The sequence below is a fragment of the Pholis gunnellus genome, assembly GCF_910591455.1.
Source record: "Pholis gunnellus genome assembly, chromosome: 14".
Classification (NCBI taxonomy): Eukaryota; Metazoa; Chordata; class Actinopteri; order Perciformes; family Pholidae; genus Pholis; species Pholis gunnellus.
In genome coordinates, this window is record NC_136541.1 from 12,501 (window position 1) to 37,877 (window position 25,377).

Here is a 25,377-nt window from a genome sequence, read left to right on the forward strand (position 1 = left end):
GCTGCAGCGGGTTACAAGGTGTTTTAGGTGTCGGCTACACGCTGACTGGACAGCTTGGACACAGATGTCTCAAACTTCTGCTCATTTCTCTCCACAAGCTGAAGAGACTTCTTACTCCAAACGCTGTATAAAGTTTTCTGGGAATAGTCCTTTGTGAGCACCAGCACCAAGTATTAACCACTCACTTTCTTTGATTCCTGTGAGCCAGCCGGCATCCTGCAACAACAACCACAAAATTACAATCAGCCTGAATTACTGTTGACATTATGTTCATTCCTTCCTTCCTGTATGCTGGTGTCTCACCACCACTTCTCACCTGATCCTCTACTGAAGCAGTGGGAACCACCAAGACCACATCACCTCTTTTAAGTTCCAGCTCATCTGAATTTGCAGCCTCAAAGTCATGCATTGTCTCCACCTGCAGGAAGAAAAACATCATCACCCCTCTGCTGACAACAGGTTGAGCATGTAAACTATTTCTGTTGAAAAAAACATTACAGCACAAAAACATTACAGCACATCAACTGTGTATTTTATAGTGTTCTGCTTTAAACGTTAGAAGTTGGTTGCTGGAGGAAGACCCGCCTTGTAGAGGAAGTCATCAGGGAGTCCCGACACTCCACCAGATGGACTCATGTGTTTGATAGTCTGGTTTTCAGCTGTTACACCGTTGTCACTGATGGCAGTGGGAGAGATGATGTCAGCATCACGGTCGTCATCTCCTTCATTACTGGAGGCCGGTTCGATCACCACGGAGGGGATTGGCATCTTTTCCTGAAGTAAAAAAAAATGTAATCTCACATTAGTAACCGTTCACTTTCTCTGAGTTATAATAATAAATAAATAGAGAAGCACAACTAAATGTTTTATACTTAATTCATCTAAATTAATTATGTATTGTATCTCCACGTTACTGATCATAGTTTAAAATACAATGAAGAACGTGTTGTAGTGTCTGATTGGGTTAGTTGATTGTCATGTTAAGGGTTAATACTTTCAGACACTGGGTTTGAATTGATTATTGATTATTACAGACCCATTCACAATTGAAACACAATGATTAACTTGAATGCTTTCAATGCTTGTTTTGATAATAATGAAAGTTGAGTGATAGTTACCGATGGAGCTGCTTCACCTGGAGATGTTTTAGCTTCGTCAGCAGGAGGAATCTGTTTGCAAACAGAAATGATTTCATTAGGAACAGTCACATACGGAGTTAACACACATTCTGCTGCATATTAGTTTAAATGTATTAAAATATATTGATATTACTCAGAACACATCAGTTTGTATTTTGGACAAACATATTTATTACAAAAATATTTCCCACAATTTCCATGTTAGATAGGGTTGGGGATAAAATAAAATTGAATTGAATGATGATGATGATGATGATGATGATGATGATGATGATGGCTAGTGAGTATTTAGTGTTTGTGATAAACACTTCCACTCACATCAGGCTTGTCTTCCTTCAGGCTGCCAGAACTTTCTGCCGTATCTTCCTCACCAACAGAGTTAGCTCTAAATTCCTCCAACTCTCCTTCAGCTCCCCCTGCTGGTGGTGCTGGAAGCTCCTCACCAGCAGGTGGCGCTGGAGGTTCCTCACTAGCAGGTGGCGCTGGAGGTTCCTCACTAGCAGGTGGCGCCGGAGGTTCCTCACTAGCAGGTGGCGCCGGAGGTTCCTCACCAGCAGGTGGCGCTGGAAGCTCCTCACCAGCAGGTGGCGCTGGAGGTTCCTCACCAGCAGGTGGCGCTGGAGGTTCCTCACCAGCAGGTGGCGCTGGAAGCTTCTCACTAGCTGGGGGAGATGAAGGCTTGTCTTGTTCCTCAGCAGCTTTTGTCACGGAGGGTTCTGGAGCGTCGGTTGAGTCTGCGGTAACTTCATTCTTTTGTAAAGAAAGATGGTCAATCAGAATTCTACATGTCTAAATGAACCATTCATGAATACTCATCCAGCCTTCATCTCTGCTTGTGTTCTTCATCTCAACCTGCATAAAAGTTGAAAGTACTGCCCATACCATACACAACACCTTTAATTTGCAAACCCGCAAAAACCTGGCTTTTCTTCCATCGACCTTCACCAACTGACTTCAACAATTTCTACGTCTACACCTTCTACCCGTCTCTTATCCCGACTAGGCTGCTTAAAGACGTTTTACCTGTAGTTAGCACCTCGTTACTTGATATTATCAATCTGTCTTTATAGCCATTACATCCCGTTACAGAGACTAGATCATTTGATTGGCATTAAAGGAAACACACTAAACTGGTTTAAGTCCTATTTATCAGATCAATCTCAGTTTGTAAACGATAAAACCTCGATGAACACCAACGTTAGTCATGGAGTTCCACAATGTTCTGTGCTTAGACCAATTTTATTCACATTATATAGGGTTCCTTTAGGCAATATTATCAGCAAACACTCCATAAACTTCCATTGTTATGCAGATGATACTCAATTATATCTATCGATCAAACCAGATGCAACCAACCAGTTCACTGATACCATTATTACCAAAAATAGAAATGCCAGCAGAATGGTGGATAGGTGAAATAAGAACTAGTTTAATATTTATAAATGATGCAAAAACAGAAAGTAAATCTTTTTTAAATAATGTTTTAATACATACTAGCTTTGGCTGTAACAGTTTGTCTATTTGTGCAGAAGCGTCTAGTACGGGGTCTAATGGTATATTAGAATGATGCACGTAATACAGAACCAAAGTCCACAAGTCAAAGTTCTGTCCGAAATCTTTTAGCTGTAGGCCGTTAGCAAAAAAATGCAATGCGGTTAACACAACAAGCTAACGCATAGATGTGCCTATCGCTGCAAGCAGGAAGAAGTAGACCTCGTCCTTATCACCACATTAGATGCAAAAACAGAACGGGATACAACAATTACAGAAGCAATCTGCATTTACATTGGCTTGGCTTTATGGCCATATTCCATAGTACTGCTCAGATATAACTAATAACTCCAAATATTTACTCCGTGTGCTTTAGCCATGTTACATTTATGTCACACTATCGCACTGCAATACATCAATGTTTGGGTGAATATCTATTCAAGGTTAAGCTAATTGAAATACTGCTCCTTTTCTATTATTCTACTTATTTAATATTTTTAGTTTAATAGCTTAAAAGATGATCCTTATTTTGACCTGTTGCCTTTTGGAACAGAGTAATACAGACGTGTTTGTTGTTTTTATAATAAAAATACTTTACCAAAGTTGCCCCAGCAGCAGGATTGTGTCTGTCTGACACTTTCACTTCCGTCTGTTCTATATAAATGAAAACTAATTGATCCGTATGCATTTGGTTTTCATTTCTGCAGTACCGATTATACCGATCAGATTATATTTCTGAGGTTACAAAGCACTGTGGATCAAACAGTAAGAAGAGATACACTTGGCACAAATGTGGGAAAAAAGTATAATGTCTATTGCAAAAAAAGGATAGAACTGCTGAACAGAAGAGTACATAAAATAAATGAATAGACCATTACAAGTCGCAAGATGTACTTAAATTTAAAACTCACCATCTTATCAAAATCAGCAAAGAATGATGGGGCAGTGGCATCCTTCAGGGAGCATGTGTCAAAAGCAGAGAAGAAGAAGAGTCACAACTGACAATCACGATCTGGAAATACATGATTGTTTTTCATTCACAGAAGAGAAGAAGAGTCTTTAGAGAATATGAAGATACAGGACGTACAGGGATTAAGGCTTCCGAGGGTCTGATGATGTTAGCATGCAGTTAGGGTCAATGTCTACTTTAAAGTAACTAACATCAGCAGTAACCTCTGACCTCTGCTCTGACCTATTTGTTCCACTCAAAGACGAAACAGATAAGTTCAGTAGTTAGACCTGGCCACTGACAGTTAACGAACATCTGAAAGATTGACACTTATAGCTGGAAGGCTGAATGGTAAAAGCTAAAATTACAGTTAACTAATATCAGAAGTCCCTGTTGACTGAAATAGCTCTGAACAATCTGCAACTAAAATATGTGTAAACTGTAATCAGAACAGATGAATTAATCTCTGCAAGCTGCTAATTTTAATGTTTCGATGGAGAATGGGTTCAAATTCAAGTTTAGTTTGAAAGATTACCTGTGAAAATCCATTAAATGCATTGATCACCTAAATTGAATTGCAAAGACACAAATTAGTGTTTGAAGCTTCCAGGTGAAACAAGTCTAAGATGAGCTGTAACGATAGACTCGATGTGTGAATGAAAGAATCAAATGAACAAGCAGACAAAGCAGGCAAGAGGAGAAGTGGGAGGAGCTCAGGCTGGGATCCAGGTTTCAGGACAACTACTTTCACTTCGGTTCTCAAACTGTGGGAAGGTAGAAGACAGAAAATGGGTTTTCATTTGTTTCTATTCTACCCTATACTAATCTACCACAACGAAGACGGGAGGAAGTCAAGTACCTCTTCCTTTTCTGTGTCTAGCTCTTGGTACAACTTCCCAAATCTCCGGTTTGCAGACTCATCTTCGGACATGTCTGAATTTTCTGGTTCTTTGTGAATTCTGGTAAGGATTACATCTTTAATTCCCTCTGCTGTTCCAGAGAAAGCAGCAGAAGCAAAGTTTTGTTGAGTGACAGAAGAGCCGAAGCCACTGTTGTGACTAACTTCCTGCCAGGACACGGCGTTGGAGGCAGGACCCTCCGTCCCTGAAGAGGCTGCTGGGAAAGTGCTGGCAAAAGGGTCTGTATCCCACCCACCTCTTCCATCCCAAGTGGGCACAAGTCCACCTTCTCCTGAGGTCGCAGCAAATGGATCAAATTCAAAACCACCCCCCTTGTCTCCAAACTGTGTCTGAGCAAAAGGTTCTAATTCAAACGCACCTCCTCCCTGTGTTTCAGCAAAAGGATCTGAATCAAACGCACCTCCTCCCTGTGTTTCAGCAAAAGGATCTGAATCAAACGCACCTCCTCCCTGTGTTTCAGGTGAGGGATCTGAATCAAACGCACCTCCTCCCTGTGTTTCAGCAAAAGGATCTGAATCAAACGCACCTCCTCCCTGTGTTTCAGCAAAAGGATCTGAATCAAACGCACCTCCTCCCTGTGTTTCAGCAAAAGGATCTGCATCAAACGCACCTCCTCCCTGTGTTTCAGCAAAAGGATCTGAATCAAACGCACCTCCTCCCTGTGTTTCAGCAAAAGGATCTGAATCAAACGCACCTCCTCCCTGTGTTTCAGGTGAGGGATCTGAATCAAACGCACCTCCTCCCTGTGTTACAGGTGAGTGAACTGAATCAAATGCACCTCCCTGTGTTTCAGCAAAAGGATCTGAATCAAACGCACCTCCTCCCTGTGTTTCAGGTGAGGGAACTGAATCAAACGCACCTCCTCCCTGTGTTTCAGCAAAAGGATCTGCATCAAACGCACCTCCTCCCTGTGTTTCAACAAAGGGATCTGCATCAAACGCACCTCCTCCCTGTGTTTCAACAAAGGGAACTGAATCAAACGCACCTCCTCCCTGTGTTTCAGCAAAAGGATCTGCATCAAACGCACCTCCTCCCTGTGTTTCAGCAAAAGGATCTGCATCAAACGCACCTCCTCCCTGTGTTTCAGCAAAAGGATCTGCATCAAATGCACCTCCTCCCTGTGTTTCAGCAAAAGGATCTGCATCAAACGCACCTCCTCCCTGTGTTTCAACAAAGGGAACTGATTCAAACGCACCTCCTCCCTGTGTTTCAGCAAAAGGATCTGCATCAAACGCACCTCCTCCCTGTGTTTCAGCAAAAGGATCTGCATCAAACGCACCTCCTCCCTGTGTTTCAGCAAAAGGATCTCTGTAAACTGATTTGAGATCAGTTACTTTTCCTGGCAGCTCTTCTTCTTCTGAACAGTTTCTGTTTGCTGCATCGCTCTCTGGGGAATCTTGTTCTACTGATTGAGAACGATCTGCTGCTACACCATCATATCCACAACCCAACCCCTCTGAGACATTCACTGGGGGAAAATCTTCATATGAAAGTTCATCATCGGCACTCGCCCAGCCTCCCCCTTGACCTCCATCTCCCCACTCCTCAGCGGTCTCATATTCAGACCCAGACCCATCTGGAGACCTGGACCACTTGTCCCCTCTGTCCTCTGTACTGTCCTCAATCTGTTCACCATACTCATTGGTGAATATCAGTCCTGGGGTGGACTTCCTGCGATCTTCCTGCCCTGCAACTCCCACTGAGTCTGACAGCCTTGTCTCAACTTCATCACCTCTAACTGCAGAGGAATGAAGGTCGGGGTTAGTTTGAGAGTTCCAGCTGCTAACCTCATCTTCAGCTGCTGTGGCTACCTCACTGTCCTGAGGAGGTGTAGCTGTGTCTGCACCAGGCTGCCAGCCGTCTGTCTGGGGCAAGTCCTGAGCCCCATGTGCCCCACCCTGTGCCCCCTCCGGCCCTACAGCAGGGGCCTCCACTCCTGGAGCAGCATCTTCATTTGCTGACACTGAACCAAAGTCAGCGGACCAGTTGGCGACGAAGCTGGTGTCTGCAGGCTGCTTGGGAAAAGAAGGAAATGTAGTGTTAAAGTTTAACGCCCCTGCTCTAAACCCACAGTTCTGAGTCAAACTGGATGCAAATACACAGTGTGTGTGTTTTTTAAGACCAAGACAGGAATGATGTGAGAATCTAGACAGGTTGCACACAGAATACAACTATGATCAGACTGTCTAACTAAGAGATGCATGACTCAGTTTTCTACTTAACAAATCCGTTAGTTCCTGACTGATGTTCTACAGGGTGAACATGTGATTTTACTGATGTTCTACAGGGTGAACATGTGATTTTACTGATGTTCTACAGGGTGAACATGTGATTTTACTGATGTTCTACAGGGTGAACATGTGATTTTACTGATGTTCTACAGGGTGAACATGTGATTTTACTGATGTTCTACAGGGTGAACATGTGATTTTACTGATGTTCTACAGGGTGAACATGTGATTTTACTGATGTTCTACAGGGTGAACATGTTATAATATTGATGTTCTACATGGTGAATATCATCAGCGTGGGGACAGTGAGTTGAAATTAAAACTCACTCTTCATTAATAATTCATTGTGTTTTAGTGATGAACCAGTGTGTAACCAGTGTGTAACCAGTGTGTAACAGGTGTGTACTTACAGGTTGAGCTGTTTGGGCGTTTGCCTAAAAAAATCAGAAAAGCGTAGAAGATGGTTCAGAGACATCTACTGTGATCTGTGTACTGGTGTAATGTATTCATTTATTCATTTTTAGAAAAGTATTGATTTGTAAAGTTACTACACTAACTTCACTTTTACATTCATACCCCAATCTCCAAATATATCTAACTCTAAAAATGATCACATCATAAATTTAAAAGATGTTATTCATTGTGCAGTGTGAATTCATATCTTTTAACAACTACAATTAAGACAGAAGACTTTACTTACCGACCACATATCCCAAGGCACAGCAGTCTGAAAGAGGCAGAGCACATGTTCATGTGGCTCATATTATAAACACATACCAGATAAATATCAACATATTATTTTCATGATTATTGTCTATGTTACTTATTTTTTATATTTTGCTACAGCATCGAGAGATTAACTCTCATTTGAACACAAAACTCAACAGATTCCATAAGCAGGTGATCAGTGACCCGTCTACTGTGTCAAATGAAATATGCTGAGAGCAGGTAAATCAGCAGGTTTCTGTAGTGATCTGCTTCAGTCTCTTAGTCACCAGACCATTTTGTTGGTGCAACTTGACGTTCTGGCATTGCTTTGTCCAATCAAACATGTTCCAGTGTTCTTGAGTACTCTGGTTCAAACTGTTGCAAGTGAAATGTGAATGTCAGTTAAAGAGAACCTGTGGTATCGGAGAAACACTTTCATCTGGCTGAAAAGCATCAAAGTCCATGTCGAGAAGAGATTCTCCTGGTCTTTCATTGGGCTGTGGGCAGCAGCAGCAACAACAACAACACCACACAAAGAGGTAAGCAAGTGTATAAAAACACACACACTTCATGCATTTGTTTGTTTTAGGAAATGTGAATGAACACAGAAGAGGACTCCACAGACCTGCGATGGTGAAGGTGCTGGTAAAAAATCTCCTCCAAACAGGTCAATGATCTGCTCTTCTGCCACCTCCTTGGTAGGTGTGGCTTTTGGTGGTGGAGGCACCGGCGGCCCCTTTTTAAGCTGCCAAAAAAACAGAGATGTATGTTGTATAAATTGTAAAGTCCTCTGAGGCTAATTTGTGATTTGGGATTTTGGGCTATAATTGAACAGAATTATTGCAATTGCTTATCATCAGGCTGCTCTAACAGGTATCTGAAGACTCTTCAGTTGATCCAGAATGCTGCAGCACTAAGAAGAGATCATATTACTCCTGTATTAGCTTCTGTGCACTGGCTCCCTCTAATCTAGAATATAATTCAAAATCCTTCCGTTTACCTATAAAGCCCTAATTGGTCACGCACCATCATATCTTAAGGAGCTTATCAGAATCAGAATCAGCTTTATTGGCCATGTATGCATACGCAAAAAAAGTAGAACAGATGTAGGTATAAACATTTAACAGCTATATATAATATAAGTATAAATATATCCAAAAAAAAGTGTATATATATATATATAATACAATAGTGCAAAAAGAGGTAGTAGTGGAATATTACTTATTTATTGTTCATGAGAGTGACGGCCACTGGAGAGAAGCTGTTCCTGTGTCTGGTGGTTTGGTGTACAGAGCTCTGTAGCGTCTACCAGAGGGGAGGAGCTAGAACAGCTTGTGTCCAGGGTGTGAAGGTCTGCAGTGATCTTTTGAACCATGGTTATAGAACCATATTATCCTACTAGAGAGCTGCGCTCCCTAAATTCAGGGTTACTTGTGGTTCCTAGAGTCTTAAAAAGTAGAACAAGAACCAGAGTTTTCAGCTATCAAGCTCCTCTTCTGTGGAACCAGATTCCAGTATCAGTCCGGAGGGCTTCAGACTTTCCTTTTTGATAACGCTTACAGTTAAGACTGGCAGGTTTATAGTTAGGACTGGCTCAGGTTTATAGTTAGGACTGGCTCAGGTTTATAGTTAGGACTGGCTCAGGTTTATAGTTAGGGCTGGCTCAGGTTTATAGTTAGGGCTGGTTCAGGTTTATAGTTAGGGCTGGTTCAGGTTTATAGTTAGGACTGGCTCAGGTTTATAGTTAGGACTGGCTCAGGTTTATAGTTAGGGCTGGTTCAGGTTTATAGTTAGGGCTGGCTCAGGTTTATAGTTAGGTCTAGCTCAGGTTCATAGTTAGGGCTGGCTCAGGTTTATAGTTAGGACTGGCTCAGGTTTATAGTTAGGGCTGGCTCAGGTTTATAGTTAGGGCTGGCTCAGGTTTAAAGTTAGGTCTAGCTCAGGTTCATAGTTAGGGCTGGCTCAGGTTTATAGTTAGGACTGGTTCAGGTTCATAGTTAGGGCTGGCTCAGGTTTATAGTTAGGACTGGCTCAGGTTTATAGTTAGGGCTGGCTCAGGTTTATAGTTAGGACTGGTTCAGGTTTATAGTTAGGGCTGGCTCAGGTTTATAGTTAGGACTGGTTCAGGTTTATAGTTAGGGCTGGCTCAGGTTTATAGTTAGGTCTAGCTCAGGTTCATAGTTAGGGCTGGCTCAGGTTTATAGTTAGGACTGGTTCAGGTTTATAGTTAGGGCTGGTTCAGGTTTATAGTTAGGGCTGGCTCAGGTTTATAGTTAGGACTGGTTCAGGTTTATAGTTAGGGCTGGTTCAGGTTTATAGTTAGGACTGTCTCAGGTTTATAGTTAGGACTGGCTCAGGTTTATAGTTAGGGCTGGTTCAGGTTTATAGTTAGGGCTGGTTCAGGTTTGCCTTGGATCAGCACTAGATATGCTGCTATAGACCCAGACTGCTGGAGGACTTCCTTTGATACACTGAGCTCCTCTCTCCTCCTCTCTTCTTTATATTCATGTCCCATTAATGCACAATACTAATGTTGCTTCTTCCCCGGAGTCTTTGTGCCTTTTCTCCTTACAGGTTTCTATGGAACGTGGTTTTACCTGGACCCTGGTCGTGCCTTCTGCCATGTCCCTGCTGACACCCACTGATATTATTATTACTATAGCTTTCATTAATGTGTTGTTGCTTTGTTTTTTTTGCTCAGCTTAACATCATTTTGTTGAATTTGGTTAATAAATGACACCTTTTAACATCCATCAACCGGCTTCTTTCAACATTCCTCAGCCAAGCAACACCAATTTACCACCCCTTCATATTGGGTGGTAGCATGACATAAACATACACACACGACATATATACACATACATTACATATATACACACATATTTGTCCAAATGCCTTTGACAAACATGTAAATGCTATTGAAGGCTAACACTGAGTCAGTGTCTCGTGACCTTAACTATTCTAATCTCAGCATCAACTCTACTGTATAGAACACCTCTGGTGTTATAAATTCACTCAACACATACAGTAAAACAGACAAATGTTACATGTTCACTCACCAGTTAACAGACAAAAAGAGGGCAGCAAAGAAAAACAGTCACATAAAGTTACTGTGAAGTTCCAACAGTTCAGTGAACCAACAAACAGATCTGATTAAAGTAAAATATATAGAAACACTATATCTACTGGTACAGAGGTTACAACATAGTTATTTATCAATCACTCTTAAATAATCCACCAATCACTTCTATCAACCAATCATTGTTATACATATATATCACTATATAATTATCTATCAATCACTATTGTCTTATTATGAGACAAATATTCTCAGTCAATATTTAATTTTTCTAGACCAATAACATTTGTTTTAAACCTCCGATGGAGATCTGGATCGAGTTAGGATTAGATCTCCCTGTGATGGAGATCTGGATCAAGTACAGATAACATATATCCATGATGAAGACCTGGATCCAGTTAAGATTAAATCTAACTGTGATGAAGAATTGGATCCAGATAGGGTTGGATCAACCTGTGGTGAGATCTGGATCCAGATAGGGTGGGATCTACCTGTGGTGAGATCTGGATCCAGATAGGGTGGGATCAACCTGTGGTGAGATCTGGATCCAGATAGGGTGGGATCAACCTGTGGTGAGATCTGGATCCAGATAGGGTGGGATCTACCTGTGACGAGATCTGGATCAAGTACTGATAACATATATCCATGATGAAGACCTGGATCCAGTCAGGATTTGATCTAATTGTTACTGAGATCTGCATCCAGTTAGGATTTGATCAACCTGTGCTGAATAATTGTATCAAGATAGGGTTGGATCTACCCATGATGAAGATCTGGATCCAGTTAGGATTAGATCTACTGTGATGGGGATCTCGGTCCATTTACAATTACATCTACCTATGCTGTGAATCTGGAATGAATAAGCATGAGATCTACCTGTATAGGGGATTTGGGCCGCGGTGGTCCAGGTGAGACAGGGCGGAGCATGTGATTAGAGCTGGTGTCTGGACTCTCAGGTGGACTCTCATCTTCTGGTGGTGATGGGGTTCTGGCGAGTCGCAGTGGTCCTGAATCACTGCGGGACAAGAATTCATGTGATCACCTGGTGTCAGAGTCTTCTGATGGCCAGTGTCAGATGTTATAAACAGACACCTGTATAGCAGGTCTTTAAATGTAATGCCATAAAGTGGACTAAAGCGTACAACTGGCTTTCCTTATCTCACTGTCCCGATATACTTTCATCTGAATGAACACGTTTATTGTCCCACAAACATAAACTTAACATTGTTTAAGGAAACATGAACTGGAAATCTTTCTGTGATGTTGTGCATAAGTTTCCAACAATAGATCTAACAGGTTAGACTCAGTAGATGGTGATTGTATCTGTTTCTAAGTAGCAAAACATGAATGTTTTAGACGCACATATCACTACAACTTCACATCATCTCTGAAGACATAACATTAAAACACACAGATGTGACCCAGTTAACTGAGATCAATGGACTGAACATTCTCAAAGCATTATAACAATCTGAAAGAGGATTCCATCACACAGAAAAATACACACTTCATCATTTTCGTGAAATAAAATCAAATATTTTACAAAACTACGATAACGTTTAAAAATGAAAACTGACCTCGGTGCTCCTTGGATGGTGAACATTTTGTCAGAGTGCTGCTCAGCCAGTTGGGTCATCACCTCATACAGCTGCCTACACACCTGAAGGGGAACATATAGATTATATATATATATATAGTATATGTAATATAATAATAATAATATATAGAAGAAACATAACAAGTTCACCTCTCCCCATGTAACATGTGCTGTCATGAGTCAGACTGAACAGTATAAGCTTTAAAACGTTCGTATTGTTCTAATCGTAAAAACAAAGTAGTCCCCCCCCCCCCCCCCACACACACACACACACACACACTCACCTGAGAGATCTCGCGGTGAAATTTGGCCTCTAAATTGGTTACACTCTTATAGGTGCTGATGTAGAAACCAACCCGGCTACAGAAGTGAAAGAACAGTTTTTGATTGTTAGTGATTTTATGTCATTGTTGTTCTCCAGATGATCTAAACGTTGTTGATTAAACTCTTCTTCTGTGGATCGGCACACATTTTACAAGAGGAAGTCTCGATAGTGCAGGAAGAAGCAGTGCTAGAAGGTCCGTCAGCTCATGAACATCTGATGGAAACAGTCAGGATGAGTTCCCATTCAGAGACTCAGCTCCTGAATCTTCTGCAGTATCTTGTGGATCTTTTTTCTAACATTTGTTTTAAGGAACTAAGCCAATCAAAGATGTTTGACTTTCAATGAAATGCTTTAATTGTACTATAAGTGTAACTAGACGCTGACTCAGGTCTATTATCAGGGAGCATTGTTTGATTCAGTCACATGTTGTGATCATAGTTACATTTCTGTTTGAAATGTGAGAATAATTGCAGTCAGATTGAAGGCAACAAACACAAAGAGGACCACGCTCAGCTGCTGACAGTGAATGAGTTCAGGCTCCACTGCAAACCCACATCCTCCATTTGTCAGTTTATCACTTGAGTTGACTGTATGAACTCACTATTAAATATGATTCCAGTGTACAAAGAAAAGCGTAAAGACTTTGTAAAAACCTTTTTAAACTCTGAGATTATTATCATGGAATCATATTTCTTCCCATCTTGGTCCCCTCTCATCTAACAATGCAGAAACCTCAGTATTACGTTTGGCACCTTAACTTTGACCAGGATATTAATGTTGTTGTCTGTTAGTTCATTTGTATCTGCAGAGGCCTTGGAAACAGGAATTCATGCATTCAATTTGTCCCGGTTATTACTGCAATGCACTCATGCCACACGCAACAAAACCTCAACAGACTTCAGCTCATTGAAAACGCTGCAACCAGAGTTCAGAGGAGAGAACACATCACACTTTAAAATCACTTCATCGGCTCTCAGTCCATCTTAAAGTGGATTTAAAAATGTTATATATATATATATAGCCTTAATAACTTTTAAGGCTCGTAGGGGGCTAGCTCCAGAATATAAAGCGGACCTTCTGACTTCCTACGAGCCTGAAGGTCCTGGAAGGTCATTAAAGGCAACCAGGCCGGTTATGTTCAGGCCCGGCTATAAAAACCTGGGATCTTCTTTTAAGTAAAGAATATCACTCTTTCAGACTTTTTATTGTCTTTGCTGTCGTTTTATTATTCTTTTGTGATCATAATATTGTGTTAACTGTTTGCATATTGTCTTCTTTAATTGTATGAAAAGCACTTTTTCACATATTTTGCTTTTTAAATCATTTTTACAAATAAAAGTATTATTATTATTATTATTATTATTATTATTATTATCATCATGCCTTGCATTAAAATGCGTGATGGGCAGAGCAGGAATTTTACCGGCAGCCACGCCGGACTGATTTAGCCGTTTTCTTCTCCTCTTTCCGTTCAAAACGGTTTTTAGAAACCAGTGTTTTTATTTGTGAATTATTCTCCGTCTACCCCCCTAACCCTGAAATAGTGAAATGTACAGGTGTAAATGCACCCAAAACGCATTGAAGATGGATCGGGATCGGATCGGCCAAACCTCCCGCATTTCTTTATATTATTACCATTATTATAAACAACCAACTATGAAAATATATTTCCATGTTCTCACATTCTTTACCAACACTCGTGTTCTTTAATAGCTGTAGCACCAATAACAGCAGGATAAGTATAGAACAATTAGGACTATTGATAACATTTTAAAAATAGTATTGTTATTTGCATTGTTTAACATACACAAAGCAACATTTCGTCATCAGCTATTAGGCAGGTGTGTATCTGACTCACCTGTCCCAGAGACTCGGTAGTTCATCCTGCAGACCGACGTTCAACTCATCAAACACTCTCTGAGCCTTTTTCAACTCTTCTTCTGCCTTCAAACAATAATACGTTTGTTTAATAAAATGTACTCCATACAGAACCTGAACAGGTGACACTCAGCACCTGAACAGGTGACATTCAGAACCTGAACAGGTGACATTCAGAACCTGCACAGGTGACATTCAGAACCTGCACAGGTGACATTCAGAACCTGAACAGGTGACACTCAGAACCTGAACAGGTGACACACAGAACCTGAACAGGTGACACTCAGAACCTGAACAGGTGACACTCAGCACCTGAACAGGTGACACTCAGAACCTGAACAGGTGACATTCAGAACCTGCACAGGTGACATTCAGAACCTGAACAGGTGACATTCAGAACCTGCACAGGTGACATTCAGAACCTGAACAGGTGACATTCAGAACCTGCACAGGTGACATTCAGAACCTGAACAGGTGACATTCAGAACCTGAACAGGTGACACTCAGAACCTGAACAGGTGACATTCAGAACCTGAACAGGTGACACACAGAACCTGAACAGGTGACACTCAGAACCTGAACAGGTGACATTCAGAACCTGAACAGGTGACACTCAGAACCTGAACAGGTGACATTCAGAACCTGAACAGGTGACACTCAGCACCTGAACAGGTGACATTCAGAACCTGAACAGGTGACATTCAGAACCTGCACAGGTGACATTCAGAACCTGCACAGGTGACATTCAGAACCTGAACAGGTGACACACAGAACCTGAACAGGTGACACTCAGAACCTGAACAGGTGACACTCAGCACCTGAACAGGTGACACTCAGCACCTGAACAGGTGACATTCAGAACCTGAACAGGTGACATTCAGAACCTGCACAGGTGACATTCAGAACCTGAACAGGTGACATTCAGAACCTGCACAGGTGACATTCAGAACCTGAACAGGTGACATTCAGAACCTGAACAGGTGACATTCAGAACCTGAACAGGTGACACTCAGAACCTGAACAGGTGACATTCAGAACCTGAACAGGTGACACACAGAACCTGAACAGGTGACATTCAGAACCTGAACAGGTGACATTCAGAACCTGAACAGGTGACACTCAGAACCTGAACAGGTGACATTCAGAACCTGAACAGGTGACACACAGAACCTGAACAGGTGACACTCAGAACCTGAACAGGTGACATTCAGAACCTGCACAGGTGACATTCAGAACCTGAACAGGTGACACACAGAACCTGGTCACTGAAGTTCTAATCTCCCTGTTTAATCACACAAGGGTTCACCTTCATCATCTTGCGGTCGTTCTTCATCCCTGACACCTGCAGGGTTTCGACGTGATGACGAGCGCTGTCATAGTCGATGAGTTTCCGACTTCGTTTGGCCACACGAGTCTGAAATGTCACAAAGTTTCAGTTTTTAGATGAATGAGTTTCTAGATCAACTCTGGGATTGATTTTTGAATCAAAAGACAAAGTGTTTGTTACTTTGAGGTCAGGAAACTGTAGCAGGTACTCATCCAGGTTCAACAACGTGGAGTCCACCAGTTTGTTATGAAAGTCTTCCCACATTGCATCACAGTCCTGCAGGAATCACATAACAACTCATGTTAGCATAGCAACAAATCAAAACTTTGAAGTTATTCTGTAAGATCTACAACGCCAGCGATCAGCATGCCTCGTTTGGGCTTTGGGTTAAAGCCGGCCAGCAGAGAGACTAGAGTACTACTCCAGGTCTGTTGTGGCCAATTCATAGCTTCAGTGAAGAACTCTTCTGGGCCGTAACCTCGGACCACTTTGACTTAATAGACCCTGTAGGAGGAGCTGTTGCCACCAACAACAAAGCTCCCAGTCACAAGGGAAAACATTGTGGTTGGGCTTAAAATAACTGCCTAAACTAAGTCAAACGTAACAACGTAACATAAACATCAGTTCAAAAGGACTCAACACTGGTCTCCTGGTTGAAAGTCCCGTGTTTGTTTGATACATCCACCTCCTCTCCCCTTTCCCCCGGAGCATCTAATGATGACGCGGAGAGGTTTACATTTGAAAGACTGGTGCGTCTCATATAGACGCTTAAGGGTGTCTCGTGAACCGGTATCAGTCACTGAGGGCCGGGACAAAGTTAGATTTATTTGTGTATGTACTTGACAACAAGCTGGTAACATGTAAACTTAGATAATAAAAAAGTCTTAGAGTTTAATTTGAGTTTGTTCCCGGTGCAGAAATCTGTTTAAAACTTTGTTGGAAGATCAAAAGTGTTTCAGTTTAGCTGGTGAAGACTTGCACACCTGGACACAGTGAGACCTGGTCACTTGTGAGACCTGGTCACCTGTGTGTTACAGTGAGACCTGGTCACCTGTGTGTTACAGTGAGACCTGGTCACCTGTGTGTTACAGTGAGACCTGGTCACCTGTGTGTTACAGTGAGACCTGGACACCTGTGTGTTACAGTGAGACCTGGACACCTGTGAGACCTGGTCACCTGTGAGACCTGGTCACCTGTGTGTTACAGTGAGACCTGGTCACCTGTCCTGTAATGTGGGTGATTTTATGACTCTGACCTTCCCAATGACCATGATGTCATCTTTTCCATGCCAGTCTGGTTCATAGACTTCATGCAGAGACTGTGCCAAGTTGATGGAGGCCTGCTGCATCCCTGCAGGGTCAAAAAGACAGTGATTCATTTTTTATATATGTTTAATACATGATGTATGCTATACTGAACAATAAATACTCTTTCTCACCTTTAATGGCAGCCATGTAGGCCTTCATCTCCCTCTGCAGCCGCGAGCCTTCAGACTGACAGAACAAACACAGAGCTGGTTAATAACACAGACAAACATCAGCCGTTTAGTGAATCGTGACGGCCTCCAGTTTTCTGGTGTGTTTATAGGTGAATCTGAAGTCAGGTTCATGTTTGCCAAAGATGAACTGAACTAGGCCAGAGCTAATGTCAACAACGAAGGAAACGTCCTTGATAGAGAGCTGAGCATCACCACAGACCCACTTCAACACAAACTAAACCACAGACCCACTTCAACACAAACTAAACTACAGACCCACTTCAACACAAACTAAACTACAGACCCGCTTCAACACAAACTAAACCACAGACCCGCTTCAACACAAACTAAACCACAGACCCACTTCAACACAAACTAAACCACAGACCCGCTTCAACACAAACTAAACTACAGACCCGCTTCAACACAAACTAAGCCAGACCCACTTCAACACAAACTAAACCACAGACCCACTTCAACACAAACTAAACTACAGACCCACTTCAACACAAACTAAACTACAGACCCGCTTCAACACAAACTAAACCACAGACCCGCTTCAACACAAACTAAACCACAGACCCACTTCAACACAAACTAAACCACAGACCCGCTTCAACACAAACTAAACCACAGACCCGCTTCAACACAAACTAAACCACAGACCCGCTTCAACACAAACTAAACCACAGACCCGCTTCAACACAAACTAAACCACAGACCCGCTTCAACACAAACTAAACCACAGACCCGCTTCAACACAAACTAAACCACAGACCCGCTTCAACACAAACTAAACCACAGACCCGCTTCAACACAAACTAAACCACAGACCCACTTCAACACAAACTAAACCACAGACCCTCTTCAACACAAACTAAACTACAGACCCACCTCAACAAAAACTAAACCACAGACCCACTTCAACACAAACTAAACCACAGACCCACTTCAACACAAACTAAACCACAGACCCACTTCAACACAAACTAAACTACAGACCCACTTCAACACAAACTAAACCACAGACCCACTTCAACACAAACTAAACCACAGACCCACTTCAACACAAACTAAACCACAGACCCACTTCAACACAAACTAAACTACAGACCCACTTCAACACAAACTAAACCACAGACCCACTTCAACACAAACTAAACTACAGACCCACTTCAACACAAACTAAACTACAGACCCACTTCAACACAAACTAAACTACAGACCCGCTTCAACACAAACTAAACCACAGACCCGCTTCAACACAAACTAAACCACAGACCCACTTCAACACAAACTAAACCACAGACCCGCTTCAACACAAACTAAACCACAGACCCGCTTCAACACAAACTAAACTACAGACCCGCTTCAACACAAACTAAACCAGACCCACTTCAACACAAACTAAACCACAGACCCACTTCAACACAAACTAAACTACAGACCCACTTCAACACAAACTAAACTACAGACCCGCTTCAACACAAACTAAACCACAGACCCGCTTCAACACAAACTAAACCACAGACCCACTTCAACACAAACTAAACCACAGACCCGCTTCAACACAAACTAAACCACAGACCCGCTTCAACACAAACTAAACCACAGACCCGCTTCAACACAAACTAAACCACAGACCCGCTTCAACACAAACTAAACCACAGACCCGCTTCAACACAAACTAAACCACAGACCCGCTTCAACACAAACTAAACCACAGACCCGCTTCAACACAAACTAAACCACAGACCCGCTTCAACACAAACTAAACCACAGACCCACTTCAACACAAACTAAACCACAGACCCTCTTCAACACAAACTAAACTACAGACCCACCTCAACAAAAACTAAACCACAGACCCACTTCAACACAAACTAAACCACAGACCCACTTCAACACAAACTAAACCACAGACCCACTTCAACACAAACTAAACTACAGACCCACTTCAACACAAACTAAACCACAGACCCACTTCAACACAAACTAAACCACAGACCCACTTCAACACAAACTAAACCACAGACCCACTTCAACACAAACTAAACTACAGACCCACTTCAACACAAACTAAACCACAGACCCACTTCAACACAAACTAAACTACAGACCCACTTCAACACAAACTAAACCACAGACCCACTTCAACACAAACTAAACTACAGACCCACTTCAACACAAACTAAACTACAGACCCACTTCAACACAAACTAAACTACAGACCCACTTCAACACAAACTAAACCACAGACCAACTTCAACACAAACTAAACCACAGACCCACTTCAACACAAACTAAACCACAGACCCACTTCAACACAAACTAAACTACAGACCCACTTCAACACAAACTAAACTACAGACCCATTTCAACACAAACTAAACCACAGACCCACTTCAACACAAACTAAACCACAGACCCACTTCAACACAAACTAAACCACAGACCCACTTCAACACAAACTAAACCACAGACCCACTTCAACACAAGCTAAACCACAGACCCACTTCAACACAAACTAAACTACAGACCCACTTCAACACAAACTAAACCACAGACCAACTTCAACACAAACTAAACCACAGACCCACTTCAACACAAACTAAACTACAGACCCACTTCAACACAAACTAAACCACAGACCCACTTCAACACAAACTAAACCACAGACCCACTTCAACACAAACTAAACCACAGACCAACTTCAACACAAACTAAACTACAGACCCACTTCAACACAAACTAAACCACAGACCCACTTCAACACAAACTAAACCACAGACCCACTTCAACACAAACTAAACTACAGACCCACTTCAACACAAACTAAACTACAGACCCATTTCAACACAAACTAAACTACAGACCCACTTCAACACAAACTAAACCACAGACCCACTTCAACACAAACTAAACTACAGACATTTTATATAGATATAGATTTGAGCCATTATTTAAATGGCTTTTTCTGGTTGGAACATTTATAATAAGCAATAAGGCGTTTTAGGGCGCTCACGCATCCATTTATGACCAAATGTTTGAGTGGAAATGATGAATGGAAATACATCTGGTGGAAATAATGCACACGCACATTTCTGTCTTCATGCTAACCAGAGTTTTGGTTGGAAATCTACACAGTTGTATGTGTGTTGTGTCGTTAGCCGCTTCAATGAGTTTATTTAAAACGTTGTGATGCTGGTCTGTAAACCTCTCACCTCCTGTCTCCTGAAGTTTACGACCACTTGTTCAAACTGCTCATCTTTGGTCTCATCTGCTTTTCCAAGTTTCTGCAGCACCTGAGAAATGACAAAGGTATACAGATTCATGAATGCTGACATAAATACTGCCACTTTTCTGATTAAACAGTCACATTTTAACAACAATATGTTACATGTTGACAGTTATAGATACAATTGTATCTCAGCTCCCCCTAAACATCATCAACATACATGTGATACAAGATAATGTAAAAACAATAAGCATCACCAAACCTTTGTTATCGTCTACTGTTTTAAAAGACCTGACAGCAGCTTTACAGAAAGGAGTCAAAAAACAACTTTGTCATTTTACAGGAAATGTTCTAAGGTGTTTTCCTTTTTTCTACAAAACAATAAACTGTCCATAGATTTACATATATTTGCAGTATTTCAAAACGTTGCTGTCAAAATGACGGGTAATTAAACATTATTTAAGATTACATTCATATATATTATAATTGAATGCATTTGGAGAAATTCTAAATGTAATTTCATGTTAAATGTAAGTTCATATTTTATAGATTTTTCTTGTTCATGATGACCGAATGCATATAAAATTACAGAAATCAGTCATTCAAAGGGGTTTTTCCTTCAAATTGCAGGTCCTTAAAATGGTTGATAAAAATTGTTTTCATGTTTTTTTAAAGGTAATTAATAGTAATTGTACAAACTCAGGAGTAAATTACTGTAGAAAGACAATTGTAAAATATTCTTTTACAGATCTAAACCAAACTAGACATTTTGCTGGGGGTTACATTATCATTTCAATTATTAAAATGACCAATACAAATTAAAATGTTGAGTTTATATATATATATATATATATATATATATATATATATAGAAGAGAAGAAATGGATCAAACTTCAGAACTTAGATTTTTGGCTCCATGGCTCCTTTAATGTTCAATGCAAATTGTTTTACATTAGAATTCTCTAACATGACTAACTCGTATTGTAAATTTGCACTAATTCCTTATAAATGAAAAGTACATATTGTGTGTTGATACATTCTGTTGTCAGTGGCCTAACCCAAACCCAAACCATACACTGTCCAAAGAACAGTTATAAACTGTAAATGTGCTCTGTATTTATACAGTTTATTATACGTCATTTTGTGGCAAGATTATTTGCTGTAGTTTGAGTACCCGAGAAACAGCTACCTTTAAAATATGACTCTGCTAAATGTTTAATATTTAATAGGCCCAGTGTATGAAACCCAGCAACACCTCAGATCAACCTGCTGATTGTGTCCCTGAACGCAACACAAAGGAGCTTATGTTCCATCTTTAGGAAACAGATTTGATCAACAAACAGTGTGACAGAACTTCCTGACAGCTGGTTGAAACCATCACTAAGAAAAACTCTCTTCTCCTGGTTGGATCATTCTCAAATGTCAGCTTGCTGTGATCTCATTGGTTGGCTGTTTGCCCATGGAAGGAGCTGGACAGCAGTAACGTCACGTACTGATCACTGTATATATATACATATATATATATATATATATATATATATATGTATATACACACACATACATATATATACTATAATATATACAATCTGTGAGAATGAACAGTGATACCTGCAGGACAGGTGCAATACGTGGTGTTGGAGGACAGGATTTCTATCAAACGTATGTGTGTGTTTCTACACAGTATCATATGTAAATAAATATATATATTATATATGTATATACACAATTAATTCCGGGACCGCAGACCAAAAGCCCTCTCCTATAAATAACGTGCAGGTAGCTGGTCCTGCGTCAGAAGTGACGTCATCGCGCCACATACAGGGCATCCCCTTCTGCCGACCTTGGATCAGGAGAACACCTTCTCACCGTCATTATTTAAACACGTGAAATACATGCGTGACATGTGACATCATAGCAAAGTGTTACAATCAACGTTAATCCGCTCGGTGTGCTTCGGCCATCAAACACTCCGTCACTTTGATGATTTCACTGTTTTATGGGCTGATTTTAACGGAAACATCATGACGTCACCCTCTCTGCGCGAATCAATATCTGATCATGAAAAAAAACGTGAATATCGGAAAAGACGAATGATATCACGAAGCACTGCGGGCCTGCAGCCTCCATATCTCCGACGTCCTCCATCTGTCGCCCACCGTCACCACCTGCTTCATCCTCATCATCACATCCTCATCATCACATCCTCATCATCAGCAGCAGCAGATCTTACCTTCTCCTGCGCGCGGTTCAGCCTTTTCTGCACGTTTTTAGCAAAGATTCCCGTTTTGATTTCCGCCATGATGACTGCAGAGAGAGAGGCGGATTAACAACTAGAGAGACGAGCTGACAGGAGGGGGAGGTGTGTGTGCGTGTACGTGTGTGTGTGTGTGTGTGTGGTTTGAGTGGGCGGGTTTTAAAGCGACGACAAGTCAGCTGATTGGGTTGTTTTTGTCAGACAACTAGTTTCTTTTGTTTGAAGGAAACTGTGTCTCAAACAGTCGTTTTAAATAATAAACAGTCTGTACTGTCCCTTTAAATGTAAATACATTTATTATAAATAATATACAGTCTGTACTGTCCCTTTAAATGTAAATACATTTATTATAAATAATATACAGTCTGTACTGTCCCTTTAAATGTAAATACATTCATTATAAATAATATACAGTCTGTACTGTCCCTTTAAATGTAAATACATTTATTATAAATAATAAACAGTCTGTACTGTCCCTTTAAATGTAAATACATTCATTATAAATAATATACAGTCTGTTCTGTCCCTTTAAATGTAAATACATTTATTATAAATAATAAACAGTCTGTACTGTCCCTTTAAATGTAAATACATTTATTATAAATAATATACAGTCTGTACTGTCCCTTTAAATGTAAATACATTCATTATAAATAATATACAGTCTGTTCTGTCCCTTTAAATGTAAATACATTTATTATAAATAATAAACAGTCTGTACTGTCCCTTTAAATGTAAATACATTTATTATAAATAATATACAGTCTGTTCTGTCCCTTTAAATGTAAATACATTCATTATAAATAATAAACAGTCTGTACTGTCCCTTTAAATGTAAATACATTCATTGTAAATAATATACAGTCTGTACTGTCCCTTTAAATGTAAATACATTCATTATATATAATATACAGTCTGTACTGTCCCTTTAAATGTAAATACATTACATGAAAACACTGCATTACGGACATGAAAACACTGCAATACGGACATGAAAACACTGCAATACGGACATGAAAACACTGCATTACGGACATGAAAACACTGCAATACGGACATGAAAACACTGCAATATGGACATGAAAACACTGCATTACGGACATGAAAATACTGCAATACGGACATGAAAACACTGCAATACGGACATGAAAACACTGCAATATGGACATGAAAACACTGCAATACGGACATGAAAACACGGCATTAAGGACATGAAAACACTGCAATATGGACATGAAAACACTGCATTACGGACATGAAAACACTGCAATATGGACATGAAAACACTGCAATAAGGACATGAAAACACGGCATTACGGACATGAAAACACTGCAATATGGACATGAAAACACTGCAATACGGACATGAAAACACTGCAATACGGACATGAAAACACTGCAATACGGACATGAAAACACTGCAATATGGACATGAAAACACTGCAATACGGACATGAAAACACTGCAATACGGACATGAAAACACTGCAATACGGACATGAAAACACTGCAATATGGACATGAAAACACGGCATTACGGACATGAAAACACTGCAATATGGACATGAAAACACTGCAATACGGACATGAAAACACTGCAATACGGACATGAAAACACTGCATTAAGGACATGAAAACACTGCAATATGGACATGAAAACACTGCATTACGGACATGAAAACACTGCAATATGGACATGAAAACACTGCATTACGGACATGAAAACACTGCAATATGGACATGAAAACACTGCATTACGGACATGAAAACACTGCATTACGGACATGAAAACACTGCATTACGGACATGAAAACACTGCATTACGGACATGAAAACACTGCATTACGGACATGAAAACACTGCAATACGGACATGAAAACACTGCATTATGGACATGAAAACACTGCAATATGGACATGAAAACACTGCATTAAGGACATGAAAACACTGCATTACAGGCATGAGGATACTGTAGTACGGGTAAGAAAATATCCGAGTATGGACATTTTAACCACCTTTTAGTCATTACATTTAATCAAAAACGTTCTCTCTTGATTATATCAGCTTTTTTTTATTGTCAAGTTTCCTTTTTAGTCATCAGATTATTCTGAACTTCTCAGTCAATCTAGTCGAGCCAAAACCAATCATTTTGTCATTTCACTCCTTCCACATCAGATGATCTATTCATCGTTTGAGTATCCCAGTGTGATGACCCCTCCTGTCCACTAGGGGTCAGTGTCTCGACTCTTCTTTGTCTTTCAGTCTCTCCAACTCAACATGGACTCTCTTCCTTTGCCAACACGGCTGCTGTCCAGTTTTGTTTGCGCCACACGTTTCACACATCCCCACAGACTGACGTCACTCTGACTCTCCGTTTGTTGTGTAGTTATTGATATTCTTTAAGTAAATGGGTTTATTACTTTGAACTTGTTTAGCCTCTCATTTGTGTTGCAGCCTTTGAGCCAGGCAGTAACACACAGGTTGAATGATTAAGCAGCTTTAGTCTTAGTCCTAAACTGTGCACATTAGTGATGCACAGGTCAGTTTGTGTGAAACCAATCCGCACCACTCAACATGCAAACATATGCGTTATCCTGACCCAATATATACCACATTATATATGTGTTATCCTGACCCAATATATACCGCATTATATATGCGTTATCCTGACCCAATATATACCACATTATATATGCGTTATCCTGACCCAAGATATACTGCATTATATATGCGTTATCCTGACCCAAGATATACCGCATTATAT

General features: G+C 40.7%; 1 protein-coding gene across 1 annotated transcript in view; it reads right to left on the reverse strand.

Moving 5' to 3' along the window:
- Positions 1-22,659, reverse strand: part of amph (amphiphysin) — a gene marked incomplete at its 5' end in the record, with an annotated part of 23,037 nt that extends 378 nt beyond the window's left edge. Inside the window, 21 exons of the mRNA XM_079173246.1 lie at positions 1-216; positions 317-418; positions 586-774; positions 1,119-1,169; positions 3,542-3,583; positions 4,115-4,144; positions 6,287-6,514; positions 7,141-7,164; positions 7,431-7,457; positions 7,852-7,935; positions 8,064-8,183; positions 11,394-11,532; positions 12,095-12,177; positions 12,399-12,474; positions 14,298-14,383; positions 15,624-15,731; positions 15,825-15,920; positions 16,900-16,994; positions 17,083-17,137; positions 20,346-20,426; positions 22,591-22,659. The exon at positions 1-216 is cut by the window's left edge and continues 378 nt beyond it. Coding sequence (XP_079029372.1) covers positions 112-216; positions 317-418; positions 586-774; positions 1,119-1,169; positions 3,542-3,583; positions 4,115-4,144; positions 6,287-6,514; positions 7,141-7,164; positions 7,431-7,457; positions 7,852-7,935; positions 8,064-8,183; positions 11,394-11,532; positions 12,095-12,177; positions 12,399-12,474; positions 14,298-14,383; positions 15,624-15,731; positions 15,825-15,920; positions 16,900-16,994; positions 17,083-17,137; positions 20,346-20,426; positions 22,591-22,659 — 1,890 coding nt within the window. The 3' untranslated portion in view covers positions 1-111. The remainder of the gene's footprint in view (positions 217-316; positions 419-585; positions 775-1,118; positions 1,170-3,541; positions 3,584-4,114; positions 4,145-6,286; positions 6,515-7,140; positions 7,165-7,430; positions 7,458-7,851; positions 7,936-8,063; positions 8,184-11,393; positions 11,533-12,094; positions 12,178-12,398; positions 12,475-14,297; positions 14,384-15,623; positions 15,732-15,824; positions 15,921-16,899; positions 16,995-17,082; positions 17,138-20,345; positions 20,427-22,590) is intronic.
- Positions 22,660-25,377: the final 2,718 nt, after the last annotated feature.